The 24,202-nt window shown below is 40.1% G+C and overlaps 1 protein-coding gene across 4 annotated transcripts in view; it reads left to right on the forward strand.

The window, feature by feature from the left end:
- si:dkey-246i14.3 (ephrin A4) overlaps nt 1–23,820 on the forward strand; it is a 45,571-nt gene extending 21,751 nt beyond the window's left edge. Inside the window, exons 2-5 of one of the 4 annotated variants that reach the window (XM_053623672.1) lie at nt 7,322–7,617; nt 16,268–16,336; nt 21,728–21,754; nt 21,894–23,820. In XM_053623672.1, the coding sequence (XP_053479647.1) occupies nt 7,322–7,617; nt 16,268–16,336; nt 21,728–21,754; nt 21,894–21,988 (487 nt within the window). In that variant the 3' untranslated portion in view covers nt 21,989–23,820. Of the gene's footprint in view, nt 1–7,321; nt 7,618–16,267; nt 16,337–21,409; nt 21,460–21,727; nt 21,755–21,893 lie in introns of those variants that run through there. The other 3 variants (XM_053623680.1, XM_053623687.1, XM_053623695.1) reach the window with 3 other exon arrangements.
- The last annotated feature ends 382 nt before the right edge of the window (nt 23,821–24,202 follow it).

Consider the following 24,202-nt stretch of genomic DNA (forward strand, 5'->3'; position numbering starts at 1 on the left):
CTTTTTAAGTTTCTGTGTCTATCTAAGTCTACAGCTATAGATCCATAGACTGCTCTCTTTACCACTCCTCTCTATCCCACCATCTTTTACCCAACAGTATACCAACCCAACTGCTCGTTCTCAAGCCCTCCCACATCTCCCTATTGTTACATTTTACCAAGCTTCCCACCATGTTTATATGTTTTCATGTAGACAACATAGCATTGTTCCCCAATTATCAGGCCCATTTAGCAATTACGCCCTCGCTTACCGAACAACGAAGGCTCGAGAGCACCGCTTATTTCGGTAATCACGCAATCCAGCCTGTTTTGTATTCCTCTACTACGCTCGTGGAATTGTTCATGCTTTAATTATTCTCTTTTATAAAGGGATCAAAGGTGCTGGTGCTGCCGCTAGCGCTCCATTTTCATTCTTATACACACACGCACATACACGTCCACACACTTTTTTAACATTTACTACGAATGTTGATCCATTATTCAAAGCATGTAGCTTGCGCTGTAATGGTTCCGTTTTGGCTCCACTGCGTTGCTGTGTGTGTGAGCAGACTTCTTGTGTAGGGCGGAATATTTCCATGCTTTAGAATGATCTGAAGTGCATGGTGACCTTCGCACTTTTTTTTTTTTTTTGGCAAAGTTGTCCATCAACTGGAGTCAGGAAGCATACAACAAAACATACATTCTTCCAGAAATGGAGCCATAATTTTGTGATGGTTCCAGCAGGGCTTTGGTGCAAGGTGAGGTATTGTGCCGTGGCATTTTGGGTGGGAACTTGAGGTCTAGAGAGGCTGTACAGATGCCAGTTATTTCAGAGACTGCAGCACTGGAGGTCCTTGTTGTACCCCAAAGGTTGTACGACTAGCTAGCTAAGGTTATAGTTAAGCTCTGGTTCGGAAAATATACAGTGTCCTGTAGAAGCACCCTTTTCCTCGGGAATCTGATTTCTCAAGAGTTCAGTCATTTCCTCCAGTGAGTATTCAAGCTGTCGAAATGACCAAAGTGCACATCCTAACTACATCCTCAAGAGGAGCATCAACCTATCATGAGGACGTCTGGAGTGGCTAATCTGAAGGGCTTTTGAAGACAAAGATAAAGCCAAGACGAAAAGGAAACGGTAGAAGAAAAGGAACTGCTGAGATTGACAGAAACGCTGCAAGCTCACCCCGATCGGTGTCTGATCCAACAGACTATTACTTACACACCCACGTTTTCACTCATTCCTCTTTCACAGCATCCCTTCACAAAGATAGGTAAAGGGGAAGATTGGCATTGTTTCTCTTCTTTCACGGTCTCGCTCTTACCCTTGAAATCATTCAGCTTGCAGGTTCTCTGAACCATTTTCTGCACGCTGAAATTTCCCTTTTATGAAGTTAGTCAGGATTTTCTGCATCGCTAAAATGTAACTGCATTGATATCGAGCATGGTGTACACCCGTGTCGTTTAGTTCGGTTATTTCAAAGTCCTTAGTTTGCTGTTTTGTCAGGTGCAAGCAGGTCACTCACAGAAATCAAGACATGGTCTCAGCATGTACAAAGAAATCATACGGCTGTCGTTTATAGTTATTTTAGTGTGCTTATGCTAAGCAGCTTTGTGTTGGTCCTGGGAAGTAAGCGCATCTCCTCCTAATGATCTGAATGATCTAATTAATTGGTGGAAGTCTTGTTATGTGCATCCTCCTTTCCAGGGCGTTGTTATAAGAACAGCACAGTATAATTAATGAAAACGTAGGCGCAGCAGCTCGCAATTTATCCTGTGTACCTAAACAGGCTCGATCAACTTCCTACCACTTTAATACCTGGTTTGTTTTTATGTGATGGTGTGAACCCCAATGCGGATTACAATAATGTAAGTCTGAGGGTTGATTTTAATACACAAATCGGGCGTTGCAGCAAGACGAAAGCTAAAAACAAGTACGAGAGTAGGTCGTTGTGGTTGCTGGGACTACGATTGCTGCTATGGACTTCGGACTGTAATTACCACATGCAGTTTTGCACTCGGGTCTCCTTTAGTGAACAGTGGACTAGTTCAACAAAACTTCTTCATATAAAAATCATAATGAACTTCCTTTTACTTTCACACTATCCGTTGTTACGCAGATGAGGACGGGTTCCCTTCTGAGTCTGGTTCCTCTCAAGGTTTCTTCCTCATATCATCTTAGGGAGTTTTTCCTCGTCACCGTCTCCACCGGCTCGCTCAATAGGGATAAATTCACTCGTTTAAAATCTGTATCCTGTGATTATATGTTTCTATAAAGCTGCTTTGAGACAACGTCCATTGTTAAACGCGCTATACAAATCAAATTGAAATTGAAAAACGTACATGGACGTAACCGACCATGGGGTTTGGAGTCGGTGCTGCTACCCGTGTGCTCAGACAGCATCAGGAAACTGGTAGTGGGCAGGTACTGTTATTTTTCCTCGCTGCTACTGTAGCTGTGAGATAATTAAAGTGTGCTTGTTGAGTGTGTGTGTGTGTGTGTGTGTGTGTGTGTGTGTGTGTGTTAATTGAGACGTGTTGTGCAGCTCGAGGGCGTCGAACACAGACGCCGTATTGATCAGTGGGACTCGCCAGCGACGCGTTTGACTGATTCCCGATCGATGCAGCCCTTCACACAGATTGATCGCCAATGCTCCGTCATGGTCATTGATCAGGTTGCTGTTAAGTGACACAGAGCTCTGGTCACACCATGGCGGAAGAACGAGTGCAATAAACCTCTTCCGTGCTTTTCCTTTCCTCCCCATCACACACACACACACGCACACACACTCACACATGCGCACACACTTTTATCCCGGTTAGAAAGCCGGATGAAGACTTCTATCGAGACACTTAATTTCACCTCTGCGATTTATGACTCTTTTACAATAATAACTTTGCCTAAGCTCAGTTTTGCTGCTTCCGTTTAGGGTTTTAGCGTTTGCCTAGTTATATTATTACCACATAATTACATGTGGCCCACCCTCCACTCACCTATTTTTAAGCCTATGTAATCACAGCTGGCTTCACTACTGAGCATGATCTGTAGTTACACAGATGCTTCACTGTAATTTATATTCTGTGCTCTTACTGTATACAGAATACAGAGCTATTGCTGGGCACAATATTCTTACATTAAATATGTTTTTCAGGCGGAATTCACGAGCGTCGTGTCTAAACGCTGAGCAAACCAAAGCGCAAAAAGAAAAAAAAAAAAGATTAGAAATGTCATCCATTTTGATCCAACGACCAGAACTTGTAGATCATACCATTTTGTTGTTGTTTTTTAATTGAATATTTGTGTGCTGATTGATGAGGACAGCTAGTCACATTCAAAAAAAAAAGTTGATGGAGAATGACATTTTGTCTATAAACCACTTCTTTTTCCATCTTGCAGCAGTTGGTTAGAGTTTGATGTTCTCAAGTTCAAGTGTTCTTATTGTCATTTCAGCCATATACCGCAGGACCACGGTGCTACATAAAACACGACACTAACCACATGAGACACAGAACTAAATAAGACCTACACATTCTATATAAAGTGCACGTGTAGACGTGTGCTAAAAACACAGGACAGTACAATACTACTAAAACAGGACGATAGGCACAGGAAGTGACAGTGTAGCGCTGAACAGTACACGGTTTTAGCGTGGAAGTGTTTGAAATAACAGGTAGTGCAGAAGATAGGATAACAATGTAATTTAAAAATGGTATAAATGTGAACATAACATGCTATGACTGAGTCCTCAGCAGATTAGCTTATACCAAATATGGACATAGCAGTTATTGTCGAAGCAGCTAGGTGAAGTGTATAATTCTGATGCTGATTCCATAGACGTTTTCTAAGCGTGCTCGGTGGCCCTCATTTAGCAAACGTTTTAATCGAAAGTATTATCATCGTTCTGCGTACGTTGTTTGCAGGGGCAATTTACACAAGAAATGTGATATTCGTGCGAATCTAGTTTGTTCAGAAGTATGTTGTCCTCTCGAATTCTAAAAGAGCTGCTGCTTTTGTATAAACGTGTGTATGAGGAGACTCGCTCCTTGATTGATAGGCTTCAAGCCGTCTGACTGTCATGAATTACTGCAGTTCTGTGTATGGATTACGCAGTCAAGATTAAATAGCTTCATGAGTTGAATGAAAATTTTGCAAAATTGTGTCGTTTCGCGTTATGGACTAAAGAAAAAGGGTTCCCGAAAGAAACCATGTCACACCCCTCGTCATCTCCCTCCACTGGCTTTCTGTAGCAAATTCAAGGCCTTGATGCTCACGTACAAGACCTTGTCTGGAACAGCACCCCCCTACCTTAACTCTCTCCTGAAGGCTTACGCTCCCTCACGCAATCTGCGATCGATTAATGACCGACTCTTAGTAGTGCCTACTCAGCGTGGCTCAAGGTCCCTTTCCAGAACCTTCACACCTTCAAACTGACTGTCCCTCAGTGGTGGAATGAACTTCCAACCTCAATCCGGACCGCAGAGTCTGTCACTGTCTTCAAAAAAAACAGCTAAAGACCCACCTCTTCCGTGGACACGTAACTAACCCCTAAAACGCCAACTCCACATTATTTATTAAAAAAAAAACCCAAAACTTAATCTGGCTCTTACAAATCTACTCGGCATACTTTGCTTCTCTAGAACTCAATTAAAAGATCTTGCATGGTAGCACTACTTGTATTGTTGTCTGCTTGATATATCACTTTGCTTGTATTTCCTCATTTGTAAGTCGCTTTGGATAAAAGCGTCTGCTAAATGAATTAGGGATGCACCGAAATGAAAATTCTTGGCCGAAGCCGAAGCTGAATATAATGGAAAAACTTGATGACCGAATACCGAACACGTTTTTTCCATTTATTTTGCCATTTTTTTCACCATTGCATAAATTAAATAGTCAAAATGTGCTTTTTACTATTTTTTGTCTTGCTTTTCAAAGAAAAAAAATCAATTACAAAAACTAGAATTTCAAAATATTTATTTAACACTGAATATTTTTTTTTCATTCCAGCAGGCACAGGCTACCAACAAGGCACGATATAACTTTAAATAAATAAAAGAGTAAAATAAAAATATTTTGATGCGGCCATCTTTGAGCCCCCCTTGAATAGCCGATGTTAGGCCTATAACTGACTGCTGAACGAATGGAACGCTCCGTAGCCTACAACTAAAAAGTGCAATGACAAGAGTGCAAAAAAGTGGATGGACCCACAACAAATGAATAATTGTCCTAGACATATGCCTGCTTCTTTAACGGCCATTCTTACATCTTTCTCTGACACTTTAAAATGCTTCCACACTGCCGACATGTTTGCTGCATTTAAAGCTCCGCGCGTCTCACTCTGGTTGCTAGTCTATTTGGTCGCGTCATCAAACACGTCACGGTTCGGTCAAATTGATTCGGCCTTTTCACCGAAAGTGCTTTCTTTTGCTATCTTCAGCCGAATAATTTCGGTTGCCGAACATTCGGTGCATCCCTAAAATGAATAAATGTAAATGTAAAAAAAAAATAAATCTTTCAAATGAGACTACATAGTCAATTAGGACAAAAGAATTTGCTGCTGTGTAGCAGGAGTGTGTGTGTCTTTGGCTGAGCTGCGTTATTGGAAGGTTTGCTTTCACTGTTTAGTCGACGTTTTATCGTCTTCAGTTCTCTGTTGCGTTTTGTGGAGTTTTGCGGGTGTCACTAAGCGCGAATCAGCTGAGAGCCAAACATGTGTGGTACTGGTAGTACACCGGTGGTTGGTATTATCAGTATCTGAGCATGCATACAAAGTAAGTAAGGTACATTTTTAGTTATTTGCCTTTTAGACACCAAACTCGCCAGCAGATTTCCGCATTAATATTTTAACTGGGACACGGTTTTACCTCTGTTGTAGTGAGAGTCTGTCGGATACCTACTTTACTCTTCCTGACGTAACATTCTCTCTTTCCTCTCATGACCCCTCGAAAATCCGCCTCTCCCTCGTTCCCTTGCTTCCTCGCTGCTTCTCTGCTCTTTCTTTAGCCTTTTTCTGTCTTCTCTGTACCTGCCCACTTAATTTGGGATGACCGCCCCCCCCACTCCTGTCTTTCTTTCACTCGTTTCCTCTCCGCCGACTTTCTCTTGCTCACTATTTCTCGCCGTGTCATGCTGCTCAGTCACCTCTTCGTAAAGAGTCACCATGACGGACCCGGACTAGCCTCCTCGCTCTCACAGCCTGTCTTTTCTGCTCCTCTGTGGGCCCCTTTGCATCTCTTGCGTTCTACGGTGCTTGCGCACGCACACACATACACACACACATGTATGCGCACATGCACACTTGTGGTACAGAAAAGACCAATTAAAATCCATCTTGTCTTCTTGCTGTCTCTTGCCAAACTCTCTCTAGGGCGACTAATTAAAGTCGAACCTCCCTCCACCTCTTTAGCCTTCTCTCTTTCTCTCTGTTTCTGTCACTCCTCTCCTCTGTGTCCTCTGTGTCTCGCCTCTCCCCTGTTTTCTAACCCCCTTTTTCTCTGTTTTTTTTTTTTTTTCCCTTTCCTCTGGACATGAGACCTTCTTTAGAATTTGATGCAACTTTCTTTAGCACTGGTGTATCGAGTGAGTGGTTTAAGGGAATATTTTCTCTCGCTCTCTCTCTCTATCTCTCTCTTATTGATAGTAAACCAGTAAACAGCTCCTTAAAGGCAACAGGATGTAAACAAGAACCAACGTTCTTGCCAAACAACCAAAGGGCTATTATATGCTAATGTTCAGCCTATTAGAGGGACTGCACTACTTTAGCTTTTGGTGTGTGTGTGTGTGTGTGTGTGTGTGTGTGTGTGTGTACACTCAAGAGTGAGTCTCTCTCACTAATTAGCATATAGCTGCCATGAACTTGCAGTGTCTTTGGCCCTTAAACATCCCACTACTCTCCAAGCACTGGATTCTCTTTTCCCAATCAGAGCAGTCATTACACAAACCTCCTCTAATTTTCTCTCTTTAATTAGTCCAGAAACGGTTTCACATCATTGAGTTTGCGCTCGCTCTCTTGGGCCTGCAGCTAAAACCCTCACTGTGATACGTGCACGCACTGGGTGCAGCTGCATGGGGAGTCTTGATTAGAACGGCCGAGTGATCGATTGTCGCCGATATTTCACAGAAGAGCTGAAATCTGCGTGCTAACCTACCACATCTCCTGATTTACTGGCCTACCAGAAGTCTAGCACGGTCGTCTTGGAGCAAAGCCATCTTTAACACCTATGATGGCTATGAATCGTCTTTGTGATAGAAATACAACCGCTGATTTATCTCTCTCTCTCTCTCTCTCTCCTTCCCTCTCTCTCTCCCTCTCTCTCCCTCTCTCTCTCTCTCTCTCTCTCATATTTAGGTTAACGAGCGATGACTATTCAGTCCAGGTAAATCTGAACGACTACCTGGACATCCTGTGCCCTCACTACCCGTCCGGCTCTCCTCAGAAAGGCCCTCCGGAGACGCTGGCGCTCTATCTGGTAGCAGAGAACCAGTTTCAGGGCTGCCATGAGACCGAAGGGGCCATAAAGAGGTGGGAGTGCAACTCTCCGTACGCGCCCTTCGGCCCAGTCCGATTCTCCGAGAAGATCCAGCGCTTCACGCCCTTCTCTCTGGGCTTCGAGTTCCTCCCTGGACACCACTATTACTACAGCTGTGAGTGACTCATGTGCATGTGTGTGTGTTTGACAGATTACAACAAGGTTTTGTAGTAATGCTACAAAAATTAACAGTTGCACAACGAATATGTGATGTGATGTGATGTAATCAAGGTTTTGTTCAGGCAGACAAAAACTAGCAAGGTGAAAATGTCAGATCAAATGTATTATAATGTGTATATATAATATATATAAATGCTTTTTACGACCACACCGGTATATAAAAGAGAATAAAATTATAATAAAGATTAAAAATATAATAAAGAATATAATATAATAGAGAATAAAACTAAAATATATGAATAGAAAGATGTACAATTTAGAATATAATAATTTTTTTTTTTTTTTAATGTTTATATTACACAAACGTTACACTTGTGTAGAAAAATGAAATGTTGCAGGAATGTTATAGAAATGTTAAAAACCACAGAAGAGAAGCTTTTTGTATCCATTTCCATTTTTTCTCCGAATGTTCTAGAAACCTCCAGGTCGCGCGAAGGTAAATCCATGAACCAGGTCGGTTCTTCCAAAGACCAGACTGCCACTTTGTGTAAACGTCCTAAAAAGAAATTCCCTGAACGCATTTAAAGAGCAAACAGATGACTATGCGGTTCGGTGGATGTTCGGGTTAAGATTAGGATCACGGTCCTAGTTACGATTCGGTTGAGGGCCGTTTGAATTTGACTGATTTGTCGACGAAAGTACAGAAATTCAAGTATTAGATTTGCGACGACTTGTTGTTCGTGTTCACGTCGTTCATTTTAATAATGATAATGAGTATTTATTGGTCACGTATACTTTACAGCACAGTGAAATGCTTTTCTTCGCATACCCTGGCATGTCAGGAGTTTGAGGTCAGAGCGCAGGGTCAGCCATGATACAGCGCCCCCTGGAGCTGAGAGGGTTAAGGGCCTTGCTCAAGGGTCCAACAGTGGCAGCTTGGCAGAGCTGACATTCCGATCAGTAACCCAGAGCCTTAATTGCCTTAATTGCCAAGCCACCACTGCCCCCATTTTGAATTTTGTTATTCATTGATGCATCAGCTCAGCGTTGCTCTACTGAAATGTGGTTTATGGCTTGAAAACGACATGATAGCTTTATCCGGTCTTCTTTTTTTCTTTTCTTTTTTATACAAATGCCTCACTCTGCTGCCTAGGACCGAAACACGGACTAAAGTAAATAGGTTAAAAATAATATCAAGAACATAACATGACAAGAAGCACGACGGCGGAGACGAGGAAAGGAAAAATCGATAGAAGGCTACAAGGTGACGCAAAACGAAGCAGTTGAACAAAAGAGAGTGCAAACGAAAGGGTGTCGAGGAACAAGCGAAGACGCTGAAAAGAAGGAGGGAAGATAGCGCCTGGGCAAAACTGGGAGCGGGACAACAGAGGCTGCGGAAAGGGTGGGGAAAAGAAAGGGAAGAGACAGACGGGGGCGAAAGTATCTTTGCATAAATTACTGTTGTGTTGAGGGGGACAATGGAGCATTGTTCAAGCATGACACTCGGTATACACAGCACAGAGCCTATTGTGTCCCTCAGTCTACACGCTTCGCACTCGGCCTGTGTGCGTTTCCTCATTGTTTACTTAAACTATTGTGTAACGATGTGTTGATGTAACTAATGTTCAAACTTACAGCCCAGTGAGCAGAAGCAAAGGATCAGTAGATTCTCTTCAAATAGCTTATTTGTGTGTAGTTGTTTTGAGTTTTTTTCATCTCTTTATAGGGTTCATAATATAATAGGAAAACTGATTTGTTTTCTACTATATAAACTTTATTTAAAGGTCCAGTTACATAAAATTCCTTGCATACAAAGGTCCAGATAAGCAGTTGAGATGACTCAATGGAGACAACAGTTACCTTTTTAAAGCTTTTAAAATCCCCATGCAATCACAACTGTGAAAGGTTTTGTGTCTTTTAGTATGAATATGTTAGCCTTAAGGTTATCTCTAAGCTAGTGTGCTCCAAAACAATGCCAGAATTTGCATTTAGTAGATATATACAGTCGTGCCCAAAAGTTTGCACACCCCTTGCAGAATCTACTCAATCTTAATACTGTTGAACTTTTGAACAGGATGATCAGTGTAAATTGTTATTATTTTGTTTGAAGATCTTTGTTTTGTTTTGTTTTTTAAATTTAGTACTGCCTTTCAGATGTTAAATAAGATGTCTCCCAGAAGAGAAAATACTAACAGTTTACACCAATCATCCTGTTCAAAAGTTTACATCCCCCTGGCTCTTAGTGTATCGTGTTGCCTTCTTGAGCATCAGTGAATGTTTGCACCTTTTTTAATACTCGTGTACGAGTCCCTCAGTCGTCCTCAGTGTGAAAAGATTGATCTCGACATAATATACTCGCTGTTGGAAAGGGGTCAAATATGCAGAAGATGCTGGAAAAGTAAAGAATGTGCAGGACCTGGAGGATTTTTCTGAAGAACAGTGGGCAGTTTAACTGCTCAGGACAAACAAGGGACTCATGAATAATTATCACAAAACATAAAAACAGTCATGGATCATCCAGGTAACGACACGCAATACTAAAAATCAAGCGTATGTAAACTTTTGAATGGGGTAATTTTGATAAATTCAGCTATCATCTTGTCTTGTGGACTATATGTAAACATCTGTTATGTGAAATATCTTATTCAGGACAGAACTAAATATAAAAAAACAACATGGGATTTTTATGATCGCTCTTATATTGTTAAGTATTAACATTTAGCCGATTCTGCAAGGGGTATACAAACTTTTGGGCACAACTGTACATTCAGATTTTACAGTCTCTCTCTCTACCACAAATACAGATCAACCATTTTGATGCCATCATTCTGCACTTCAGCGTCTCGTCAGATTTTCTGTCCAATCAAACTCTCTCTAGAGTCTGAAGTGTCCCGCCCCCAATGTTATACAAATCACCTTGCTGAAGTTGCCGTTGTCGAGCGAGAGAAATCGTATCAGCAAGCATGGGACGTAAACGTGTCTCTGACTGTTCGAACTCGCACACTTTATTCAGTTGTCCAACTGTAAGCTGGTTAAGAAGGAAATGGCTTAAATTCATTCACTTTTTATTGCTCTGGCTCATGTCCATGGTACTAACTGTCAAGTATGGCTTAGCCCGGGCTGTGAGGTAAGCTAAAGGCTATTGACCATTTAAAAAGGGGGAGGGGCCGTTTGATATGTCCCGCCCTGACTTCCTGTTTCAGTGGAAATTATGTCAACACCTTAAATAACACTGCACGTTTCAAGGCACTTCATGTGTAGGCTTTAACCATTAATTAAATTGGTTTATTTGTATAAATATAACCGATTCCAAGTGTTTTGTGTTTTCATAGTGTGACTATGGACTCATGAGACATCTGTTTTGTGAATAAACCAGCACTGCTCTGTCTAGTCGTCTTCAACTTTAAAATAAAAGCCATGTCGGCAGTATTATCAGACAAGAGAGAGTAAATACAATGAAAAACATACAGTATGAAGATCTATGAAAACTTTCCCTGTTCTGAGCTTCTCTAGCACTGTCGCCGATTTGATGAGCTGCCTTCAGCTAAATATGCAAAATTTGCATAATTGCAAGGCGACTGTCAAGTCGAACTGGTTCATGTTTAGAAAACTGGACTCGCTGGTCTTCAGCCATTTTATTTATTTATTTATTTTCATCGGGTCGGCTATAAGAAGCTGTTTGGTCTGCTGAAATACTTAGCTAGGTCCACATACAGACCCTGACGACCCATTATCTGTAGTTTTGAAAACCACAGGATTTATGGAACTGAAATATGTTTTGTTTATCCCCCCCCCCCCCACAAAAAAAAAAAAATTTGTGAAAATGAAGCAGTTCTTTTATTCTGAACAGGATGCGATGAAGGAGCATTGCATGCATTATTACAGTCGGAATACGATTTCAAACTGAATTGATTAGGCTTCTGTCCATTTCGTTATGACATGTAACTACCCAGCAACTCGATATCAAAGCATGACTTCCACTGTGTGAGGAAGTCCGACTTAGCTCGCAAGGCTTTAGACACCTTGAGTCGTCTACTTTTCTAAAGTAAATACAAACATTTCCACTTTGTTTTAGTGAAAGTCCTGACTTTCAAATCCTGACTTTTTTTTTTTTCCAGAATTTAGTCCGACATCTGACGGGGTTCCCCAGAGAGCCACAAAATACTTTGGAGAAGAATAAGCGCGAAAAAGTTGTACACAGCCTATTTTTTTTTTCTGTTCTAGTGAACGTACAGTCCTGTACGTAAGCATGCGCTCGGTAATTAGAGACGGAAATACCAAAGGCCCCTGCAATCCCAGCAAATCATCAGGATGCACCTTGTTACCCACAATCCTTAGCAGTGACCTCTTCTCCATGTGGCAGTTGTGCTGAGTTTTGCTTAGCTCACTGTTCTTAAAAATACTCTCCATACATCCTCATATTCTCATTTCGCATTAATGTGCTACCCAAGTGTCTTGAAGTAGACACACACACACACACACACACACACACACTCGTACTAACAACCCAGCTGGAGTCAGCCATTCTCATTTGTGTCAATGCAAACTCACAGGCGCAGGCTAACTGGATATATGTGCAGTTGATAAGAGTTCGTTTAAAACCTTTCTTTTTATATCCTGGAGAAGGAGGAAATGGCCGACGTGCTTTACTGAAAATGGCTGTTATGGATTCATAGTTATGAGTGGTATGATTAAATGAGGAGTCAACACTACTTTCCAAAAAGGAATAGTCATGACGGAACTGAATTGACTTTAAAAGCTATTTCTGACATGCTCGGAAAAGGAATTACAAGAGAAATATATATTTTTAAATGCATATTTAAGTTTAGTTACTTGTACTGTATAATATAATCAGTTATCTATACAACTTCCTTTTCCAAATAAACAGTGTTAAATGACTTGGTAATGGTAATCTCTAGTGTCTATATTGACGTATGAATTTTTTTGCTACATTAGCCATTGTATTTAGGCTTTAAAATATTCTTGCTAATATCATCAGGCCAAAGCCAGAGTTGATGTCCTAATTTGCATTAAAGTTAATGCAGCGTGCAGAGTTTAAGCAGTAGCGACTGTGTTAGCTCTCCTAGCGACAGTATAATCAACAGCACAAGAAGGCATGGCACGGTTAGCATGGTTAGAGCACTCTGCACCGGAATGACACAAATATCATACGCATGTGTGTCATTAGTGTGGTCCAGTCGTTCCCTGACTGTAACAGTGGCTTGGCTGAAGCTGTTTGGCTGTTTTACTCTGTAATGTAATCCATGCTACAATGGCTTCAATATCTATCGATTGCATTTTTGTGTGTGTGTGATAACTACACAGGAGAGACTCTTATATCGGATTTCGCTAGTAGAACTGCGAGTTAGTACGGTTAAGGGTTGAAGACATCAATATAACAGTCCCTTCATGATTTTGCGATCGCAGAAATGAGCCCAAAATCAAGGAACCTCCGCAGTATGCTCAGGAGCTTGCCATTTTTCAAAATAACTGAAGAGTTTCCGCAGATTTGGGCCAAGATGCCTCACGTGATGGCATCACAATGCACATTCAGTCAATGCCCCCTTGGATTCATGTGCGTTGGACATTAGTACAGCTAAAAGGTCTCATTTACCAACAAACATCATTGACTACGTTTACATGGACAGTAATAATCTAAATATTGACCTTATTCTGAATAAGACAATATTGTGATTAAGGTGTTTACATGAGTCGCTTTTAGAATACTCCTTTCATGTTCCCATTTTACACGTTAAAGAACGTAGCATTACGTCATCGTTCCACGCCGTCCGACGTTCCCTCCAGAATTTCACGTATCGATATACAGTTGGTCTTCGTTATGGTACCGTATAGAGTTTTGGGTGTTTCATGTTTAATTTTACGAAAGCTTCAAGTGTGGTTAATTATTTGTCATGCTGTACGTGCAAATAGACGACGGCGGATACAAATTCTTCAGCAACATTCCTGTTCTTACAGCAATCAAGGCACTTCATAATATCCATTTATTTCAGAATTCTTAACATTACCATCGTTTCCCGCTCGGACCAAAAATGTGCCGCCTTGCTTGAAGCCGTGTTTGTCGTAAAACGGTTGAGCGCTGCCGTGTGTGATCGTGTCCTGTCGCAAAATACGGTGAAAACTCCCACACGACGTTAATAGTGTGATTAAGGTGTGTACATGTCTGTAATGCACTTCCATAATGCGACTAAAACAGGAATACTCCACATGTCTTAATTCCATTTGTGTTTACTTCGAGTATGACTTTAGTCGGATTAAAGTCATCAATAATCGCTGTTTACATGCTAGTTCAGAGTATCGTCTTAATCGGGTTAATATTGGATTATTGTTGTCCATGTAAACGTACTGACTGAAAGACCGTGCAACAGGATTTCATGCAATTGCGATTTCACCAATTCAAGTAGTTTTTCTGCAAAAATAAAAACACAAACAATTGCTCAAATCGCATCAAAAACAGCTGCAGAAATATCAAGCAAACTTTGCGAAATCCTCTATGGACTAATACTAGGTTTCATAATTTGCTGTTAATGAAGTCTTAAAGTGGAATATTTTGGACTCTTTTGGAGCCAAGACTCAACAGCGCCACCAATGGTTGTAAGAAAAACCCACAGAATGGTATGAAGAAATGCTGATTTCATTCTAGCCCAGACTGTAGATTCATGCAGCTCGTCAGTGACAGTCATGTCGGGTGAAACGCTAAGTAGATTGCATGGGTATTAGGACTAATATTTTCCCAACGACTTTACTGACACGTCCATCGGTAAACACTAGGTGTGTCATGTAACGGTGCGTCGTGACAGGAGGCATCGCGATGCAAAAATGTAGTGATGTGCATTGTGGAAATGTTCGATTCATTCTATTAAATACGCATCCGATGCAGTTACACTGTTTGAACACTGAAAGTCCCGAATCTGCACAACTCACAGTGAAAATATATGGAAAACACACTGATCACATGACCGTGTACTTTTTCGTGGAGAGGCCACGCCATTACCGGGAATCATCTGCAATCGTGAAGTGACTGATAGCTCCGGATCACAATGTATTATGCATTATAGGTTATACAGTATGGTTACACGGCCATGTTATGACCATTAAAATGAGCTGTTCAGTCGCTTTCAAATGACACCAGCCCCACACCGCTGCAATGTACAATGCCCGAGAAAGAGGCTGTGGAACTCGGGCATTTTAGGTCTATTTTCAGTTAACGTGACGCCTCAGACGCCGCTACGGAGCTCGTTATTTTTCATTCCGTCATCATCGCCAGGTCAGAGACGTTGTTTATACTATCAGATTCTTTTAGGAGAATTTCTACTTCCATTGCTTTAGATTTGGTGAACCTGTAATATATTTTGTTTATGTTAAGCCATTTTGTGGTTTTATTTATTTACTTTTATACACGCTAAAAAATGCACACTGTTTTGCATTGTTTATCATTCAGAAATAAAAAAATAAATAAAAAGAGTTTTTCTTTTTAAACGTAATTTTTCTTTATTACAGTTTTGTTCAAATTATTCTGAGAAACGAACTGAATCGAATCGTGAAGCCGGCATCGTGACACAAATCATACAGTGACCATAGTGTATCGGTACACCTCTATTGAACACGTCATCAGCAGTGATTGAGCACGTTTTATTATTGTTTATTTTTTTGTTTGGTTTGGTTTCAACTTTTCTGTTTAGGCTTCAGTGGAAACATGGCGTGAACCCAGTAAGGAATTACAGACTTGGGGGGGGTGGTGAGGGAGGGTGAGAAATTGTGAAAAAATCTGCTTTTAAATGTGTGCTTGGGGGGAGGGGGGAGGGGGACAATAGAAACCAATAGAAAAACAATGGAAACAATCACCGTTACAATTACTATTATTGCTCCTTAATGGTTATACACTAGACTTACTGTAACCAATAAAAGGCAGCAAATTTCCAGTAGAGCCCCACAGGGACCATTACACTTTCCATTAAAACCAATATAATTCCCATTATAACCATTAAACCCATTTCTGTTGTGTTTTGCAGCAGGGATCATGCATATAATGCCATAGATGAGATGAGACTTGTGATATAATGCACTGAGTCATCATCTGAGTGTAACTCACAAAGCCTACGTGTTTTGTGCAAACAGAAATGCACTAATTACACACGTCCCAGTCGAGGCATGATGTACACGTGTGAGACAGAGTTGCTTGGGTGGATAAAAATAAATAAAATCCCTCAACCTATGACGAATCACAGAGTACACCGTGTATGCAAACTGATCTGTTTACCTGCTTTTTAATTAGGATTCCGCATTTCTCTTGAATTCATACACATTTCGAACGGATGTGCTTTTTATTTCGCAAGATACTCTGCAAGGTAATTCCGAACTAATGATTAAAATGTACCCAGCGTGCCGCATCCACACCCAAACGTGAAGGAGTTCAGTAGTCTTGTGTTTCAGCCCTGTGCTAATGGAAGAGTCATTTCATCTCTTCTTTTTTTTTTTCCCTCTCGCTGTGGGATCAAAGTCTTGGGAGTCATTTTGTCCCTTTTTTTTTTTTTTTTTGTCTTTTTGAGCATTGATTATCGTTTTTCCCTTGATGCTTTCCAAAGCACACATTAACTGCGTTCTGTCTTTCTCCCCGCTCTCTACAGCCCTGTCTGTGGATGATGGACCCCCCCTTCCGTGCATGAAGCTCAAAGTCACTGTGTGCTGCGAGTCCAGTAAGTACTCCCCTCTTTCTCTTTTTTTTTTTTTTTCTTCCTGGGGAAAGAAAAAAAAACCCCTCTTTCCTCGCACCCTCTCACGCACTCAGGCGACCCTCTTTCTCTGCACGCAATCCCCTCGCCTATCTGCTACCTCCCTCTCTCTACTTTATCTTTTGTTTTCTTCTTCAGCTTCATATTTCCGACCTTTTTAATGTTCTCACCAGCGTTTCTGCACTTCCTACTTCAACCATCCAAATAAAAAAATAAAAAATTATTCTAAATATTTAATAATATTTTTAAATATACATTTAATTTATAGTTAATTCTGTTTTTTTTTTTTTCCCAAAGTAAATCCTTTTATTTTGTATTTTTTTTTTATTTGGATGGTATTTCGTTTGTATATATTTTATTCTAAACAAAATATATGATACTTTCATATAAATGTAAAAATAATACACCACAATAATTAAAATTAAGTAAATATAAATATAAATCAGAGAATTCGAGGTTGGGGGGGGTGGTATGCTCTTGCGATTTGCACCGAGAACAAAAACACTTTTTTTCATTAACACGTTTTTAAAAATTTGCCCTATTTGCCCTTTATGCATTAGCACAAGATTGTGTATCTGTGGGTTGTGTGTGTGTGTGTGTGTGTGTGTGTGTGTGTGTGTGTGTGCGTGCATGCGTGTGTGTCCTGGCTCTTAGCCCCCTGCAGTAATGTTATTCTTCCGCCTGGCTGAGCTGACGAGAGCGAGCAGTGGGAAATGCTGCCCAGTTAGAGTAGAAATGGCAGCGCAGTCCGTGAACCGTCCGCTCTAATTGCACCTCTCGCTTCACACACACACACACACACACACACACACACACACACACACACACACATGCACTTACACATTATACAGTGGGCTGTCCAGTCCAATTCAGCACCTTGCGTTCCGCTTAAATCCCACGTCAGCCACTTGGATTCGTCTCAGCCTCTTATACAATTAACACCAGCATGAGTAATAATTCAGCGTGCTAATAATTTGGCGCAGGTTTTATATGCATGAAATGTGTAGCGACACTCGAAAGTGTGTTTTCTAGCCCTCAATTCATTGGAGTCCATTGGAGCGCTCAGTGATGAACAGAACTCCACTCCTGGGATCAAGCTGCTGTTTGTTGATCCATTGAATTTATTAAGACGGGAGCGTGTTGTGTTATGGTGTGTAGTCACAGCCAAGTTGTGTGTTTGTGATTATATATACACGTGTGTGTGTGTGTGTGTGTGTGTGTAAAGAGGCGGTGTAAAGACTGCTTTCCAACCTTGAATGGTATCAGAGCAGCCAGGCATTAGATAAGGTGTTTTTCGGATGTTTTTCGGAGGTTCTGTGTTCGCTTTGATTGACGCATGCTTTGTGGTCCTAGAGAGGATGCTCAAACAAGTGAGTGAGCAGCGGTGTGTGTTTCTTCTCTTTGTCCATTTCTCTTTTCCCATGCACTTACTTTAGATGGTTTGTCCCCCGTATTTTTTTTTTTTTTTAAACTCCTTCTCTTACACTCTTTCTGTTCTCTGACCGAAACTAATCCAGACTAAACTGTAGCATCCCCTCTTCTCCATCCCTCCTTCTCTCTTTCCACCCCCCCCTCCCTTTTTATCTCTCTTCTCTAGTCTTCTGTCATTCCTGGAGTGTCACTAATCTCCCCGGCTCTCTGTGGTTCGATTTCTCCTCCCTCCCCATCCTCATTTTTTATGATCTGTCGCTAGCAGAGCAAAACTAATCTGAGCTCCATCCACTAGACTCTCTCTCGCCGTGCCTTTTTCTCCTCTCTGTCCGTCCATTCTCGTGCACTCCCTTCCTGTTCCTTCATCCTGCACTCCTTCACTCCTTCCTCTCTCCATATTCGCGCCGGGTTAAGCCGCAGCACTCCTCTTTCAAAGCTAAAACGCCGCCCCGCATCTCGAAACACTACTTCCTTTCCTCATATTCACCCAGAAGGCTTAGCGTTTTCAACTCTCCAATTTGCATCTGGGGATGAGAGGTGAGAATAAAGGGCTGGAGTAGCAGGGAAGGCTTTGTGCAGCAGGAATTTGTCCCCCCTGGTAGCACTCGGTTCTGAGTTCTGTTCCTTCCTGTGGCACGCTTTTATCTGACAGGACGCGACCAGCCGAAGGTTACTGTCAAGTTTGAAACCAAGTGCGTCAGCAAGAGCCAGATTCATGGCTCGTTCAGCTCCATGAGGAGCAATGAGGTGTAATTAAAAGGTTTTTTTTTCTTTCTTCTTCTTCACAAAAAAAGCACTGGGTAGGTCATCAGCACCATAATGACTCGGCTCGAGGGAAACTGAAGGACAGAGTAGACATCAGCGATACCTGAAGGAATAGCCTGGCCAAGTCACTGTCTTCCCAGCTTCACAAGGTTTTGCCAACAGTCTGTGGCATACAGCTCTCTTTCTCATGACTGGCTGAGATTGTGATGGTACATAATTAAAGTGGTGCTGGGTAAAGTCTGAGGAGAATTGCAGGCTCATTAACAACATGGCTGAACATGTGTCACAGTGAAAAAGCTCCCCCCAAAGTCAGTTTCCGAAAAGCAGCAGGCTCATGCAGGAAAGCAGTGCAGACCAGCAGTACGTGGTGAAAATGTTTTTGGAAGTTCTTACTTGAGAGTAGTCTGAAAAGATTTTAAAAAATGCGAGCTGTCCAAAATGCCAATGTAGTGTAGTGTTACCCAGAAAAACACCCCCTTCCCTATAGAGGGTAACTTGTCAAAACATTAATTCCGCTGTTGTTTTTTTTCTGTCCGCTTACTTATTTATTCTCCGTTCCCCCCCTTTCTGTGCGTGCTCCCCCTGCTGTGAGGTACCATTACAGTCATTTCGACTTTCTCTCTAATTGATCCCTCTCTTTTCTTTCCTTTCATGCGCTTTCTTGTTCCCGCTGTGAGCACGCCATTTCCTGTTCCAGCTCCTCTCTGTCTTTCTCTCTCTCTCTCTCTCTCTCTCTCTCTGTCTGTGGATACCTCGATCTCCTCCCTTATCCATCTCTCTTGCCTTTTCGTTCCCATTCCTCCCACCATGCTAGGTATATTTTCCTAAAAGTGCAATTTGCTGTGACAAAGAAACTAGTTAAATTCATCTATTAACTTAATTTTTTTTGCTGCTAATCGTATTAGCGTTTATTTTTCCTTCCATCCCTATAAATTCGGTCTAAAATGGTGGGAGTGGAATGGAAAAGGTGAGAGTTTTTTTTTCTTTCTTTCTTTTTTTCCCCCTGCCCGCTTCTCGCTTTTTTTTTTCTTCTCTCCACGTTGTTGTGCTTACGTACCGCTGCAGTGGTGTTTGACGCAAGTTCGCAGGGAGCAGCCATTTTAGAAAAAGAGGCGTAAACAAACTGCCATTTTGACGTAGGTAAACAAGTACCAGTGCCAGTTCCAGTGCAAAGCTGAACACACTGAGTTTTTCGTTAATGCTTTTATTTTTATTTATTTTTTTTTTATTTTATTTTTTACTTTTTTGCATTTTCGTCAAAAAGAAAGTCGAATAACCCAAAACAACTCCCTGTCCTGCCTACATTTTTACCCTATGTAATGCCGTACTAAACACGATGGCCTAATTGTACATTTGTTAAATTATCGGCCATGTCACTTGTTAGTCAAATTAATGATTAATATAAAACATAATATCAAAATGGGCGACATGATACATTTCTATGGTATACGTTATACATCACAATATAAACTACTAGCAAAACTGAAAAACTGTAAAAAATAAATAAATAAATAAATAAATAAATAAATAAATAAAAAGGTGTAGTTTATGATGTGCTCTGTGATGTGTGTGATCTCTAAGATCCTACTTTTCACTTAAGTTGTTGGTGATAATATCATATCACGCTTCTGTCTGCCATTCTTTTTCAATTTACCACAAAGGTTTTCCTTGCAAATGATATCAGAAACAACTTGAGTGAAAAGTAGAATTTTAAAAATATTTACATGAATTTACTTAGAATTCAGTTAAATAAATGTGTGTGTGTGTGTGTGTGTGTGTGTGTGTAATTAATATATATATATATATATATATATATATATATATATATATATATATATAATATAATATAATATAATATAATATAATATAATATTAGAAAATTATATAAAAGTGTTACCATTTTCCACTTTAAGATTCCTTGTGCTATCTCAGTGTTATGTGACATGATTTATCACCATACTGATATAACTGTATATCATCATATTGTCCAGCCCTATATGTAACTCATTATATTGTTTGTTGTCTTTGCCAGAATGCAGAACATGATGTGTACACTTATAATATTTCTGTTGTCAGTTTGGGTTATTTAGGGAAAAGTTGTGCTATTATATTATATTATATTATATTATATTATATTATATTATATTTCTGTCCAGTTCTTAACCGTTTATTCTCTCTGCTCCTTGCCTTTGCACTCCATGTAAAAATGAAAAAGCAATCGGACTAATACGGAATTATGGGCTTTGCAGTTGTGCTATTCTGAATGAATTCTTTGAATGATTAAGAAAAAGAAAAAAGTTCTATATATTTGAAACCAGAGAAATGTAAGTGCACTTAAAGACTTCAGAAAGTCAAAAGAAGGACAAACACTGGAAACTCGCTCGCTCACTCACTCGGTCTCTTACGTTCTTACTCTCTTATTCTCTGCGATTTTGTCAGATTGCCTAAAATGAGCTATAAACACTACAATTTAAAGATCAATACTACAAACATCTAAATCTCCCGCTTTCTTGTTATTGGGCTCAGAAAATCGTGCACATTCTTATCATTGAAATAAAGTTGGAATAGTTTGACAGTTTAAGTGCATTTCTATCCTAAAAGATGAATATACATTGCTTTTCTGCGCTCAGTCAGTCAGTCAGTCACTCAGTCTCCCACCTGCTGAGAGGATTACATTTGGACTCAAGCGCCCTTCCTTGTCTCTCCAAATCATCTCTCCTTCTGTCCTTTCATTCATCCCTCCATTCCCAACTGTTATTACCCTCTGCTTTCCCCCCCCTCACACATCTTCTCTCCTCCATCTCGCTCGATCTTAGTTTCAGAGGCTTTTCTCTCTTCCAGGTCCCTCCATGGTCCTCCAGCACGCTTAATCTTCTCCCATCGCTTTCTTGCTTCCCTGCCATCTTTTTCGGGATGCGACCTTTAAAAGAAGCGGGGATGTATTTTGGGGTTGCACAGCCGTTCGTAATTTTTCATGACATTTCTGTGTGAGTAATGGCAAATCTTTCTCCATGCTCATTTTTTTTTCTTCCCTGCTGCTCTTTTTTGCCTTCATAGATGATCTTCAGGGTTTTTACCCCAAAATAGTGAAAGTACTTACACTTTTCTCTCTCTCTCTCTCTCTCTCTCTCTCTCTCTCTCTCTCTGAATGTTTTTCAGCAGCAACAGTTGGTAAAAAGGTAAAAGGTAAGATGTTGCATTGACAGGAGTGACAATATTGTGCTTATTTGATGAGGCCTTGGAGATGTTGGGAATTGTTTTAATAATTCCCGCTACTGATGTATAAATGAGTAAAAAGTAAATTGCGTGCAATATCTTTTCACAGGAACTCCAGCTCCCCACAGTTTTGCCCAACCTGGAAGAACTAGTCCACTGCCTGTCCTCGCTCTCACCTCCTTTTCTCTCTTTTGTCTTTTATGATAATTGGAAGATTCGACCCAGCTAAATAGCAAAGACTTGCCAACAGGTCATGAACGATCATTCCCTATCTGTAGCTAAGCACACATGCAAACTCACACACACACACACACACACACATTCACACACTCACTCAGCTCACGCCTTACTGTCATGTATTTGGAGTGGCACTAATCTCGCTCCCTCCATTTCCTCCCTCTCTCTGTCCACTTTGCGCCGCTTCATTCTACAAGCGACTGGCACTAATCTACCTTCAAAGAGCTCTTCCTGCTGCTCTTCTTTTGCGTAATCCTTTCTTCATCTAAAAAAAATAAAAAATAAAAAACACAGCCCCCCCTTCCCCCCTTCCCTCCATCCACCACTTTTCTTTTACTGTACGCTACTACTGAACTGAGCCAAAGGGAAGAAGACGAGGAGAGCAGTGGACGTCCCTGTAGCACCTGTGCTGCTAAGAAAAAGCACAGGGAGGGACACAGCACAAGCAATAAAGCTCTCGACTCATTCATCAGCTCTCAGGATCACACGAGAAGACTTTATTTTGCTCACTTTCTGCCACGGATGAACTCGAGCCAAAGCGAGACACCACTACACTTAAGATGAAACATTTACCATGTATCTGAGGAGTAGCACAGACAAACGTGTCATTTTTCATTCAGAACACACTTGCGAGGAAACTGCATCTAAGCTTCAACAAACTTATCACTAAGGATTGGACCAACAGGAAGAGGATTTACTGCTTCCTGTTCAGTCGCAGCCGGAAATGGCCATTTCCCGTAGCATCTCAGCAACGGTGAACGCGATTGGACAGTTCGTTTCACACCGCCAGTAATGCGTGAAAATGATTGGTCAGTTCTCCTCTCCACTCCTCTCGCTTAAGATGATTGGTCCGTTTCCTGAACACGTGATCACGTTCAGATTCTTTTACTGATGATTTTATTTTTGGTTCTGTTTTTTTATTTTTTTATTTTTTATGTTCTGTCTACATTCCTAGAATTCTACATGTATGTACTGGCACCCAATTCGATTATTATACAGGTAACGAATTCTGTTTGTTTTTTTGGAATAAGAGAATATATTGAATATTTCAACATATTGTTTCTTTTCGTTATTCATTCCAAAGTGAATTCAGAACATGCTGTATGCTCCTATTTTACAGAAATAATACATAATAGAAAATGGATCTGCAGTGAATTTCTTTTAAATGACATGTTTTTGTAATAGAAATTAAATTTGATTGAGAAGTAACAAATCCTATTTAAATTCACTTAAAAATGTTTGTTTAAAAGTTCTGTATCTTGTGATATTGTGCAAAACAAATTTGCATTGTTTTTTGTTTTTTTCTCTTTCTATGAAATTTCAGTTTTTATACTGAATCCAGTTATTGAATCAAGGGTGCCAGTGCGTTACTTAAAAAAAAAAAAAAAAAAAAAAAAAAAAAAAAAAATTATATATAAAAAAAATTTCAAAAAAAATTCCAAAATGAAAAGTGTAAACCAGTCAAGTTTACACAGAAAATGATGTGCTGGATTTATTATGATTTAGGGATTATGTTTTCTCTGTGTAATTAGTGTTTTTCACATTTTAGTGAAGAGTTTTGTGTCTTCTGTGAAGAATTACAGGTTTAACTGTTTTTGTACTGTGAAATAAATGATTAATTTGTGTTCGAGTCAAACAGTGCCGATCAAATTCAGCTCGAAGTGTATAATTTAGTTTAAATGCATACATAATTGATCACTCAAAGACCACAGTGCAAGAATGAACACTATTACACACATTAATAACAATGAATTTGGTATTAAGAGGGAATAACAATAACAATAATAATAATAATAATAATAATAATAATAGTAATAATAATAATAATAATAATATTCTAGCCATAATACAAATAAGAAAAAAAAAAACCACTCCTGTTAATGTGTTTTTAATGACGTCTTTGCTTTCTAAAGTTTACGGTGGCTACAATTATGCATGTTTATACATTTTACTAAAATATTTTACTCCTATTTTCAGATTTTAGCCTCACATATTGTTGACTGCAGCATTATTGACACCCAAAATACACATTACAGGAGGAATAGTTTGGTTAGAGGAAAGGTAAGTAGCTTTTCCTGTTATTGAGTGAAAAATGTTTGTATTATTAATCATTTTTAATTATTAAAATGGGGCGAAATTATAGACCCATTCTAAGGAATATTTCAAATTAAAAACATTTGT

This window comes from Ictalurus furcatus, chromosome 1 (assembly GCF_023375685.1).
Source record: "Ictalurus furcatus strain D&B chromosome 1, Billie_1.0, whole genome shotgun sequence".
In the NCBI taxonomy this organism is placed as follows: Eukaryota; Metazoa; Chordata; class Actinopteri; order Siluriformes; family Ictaluridae; genus Ictalurus; species Ictalurus furcatus.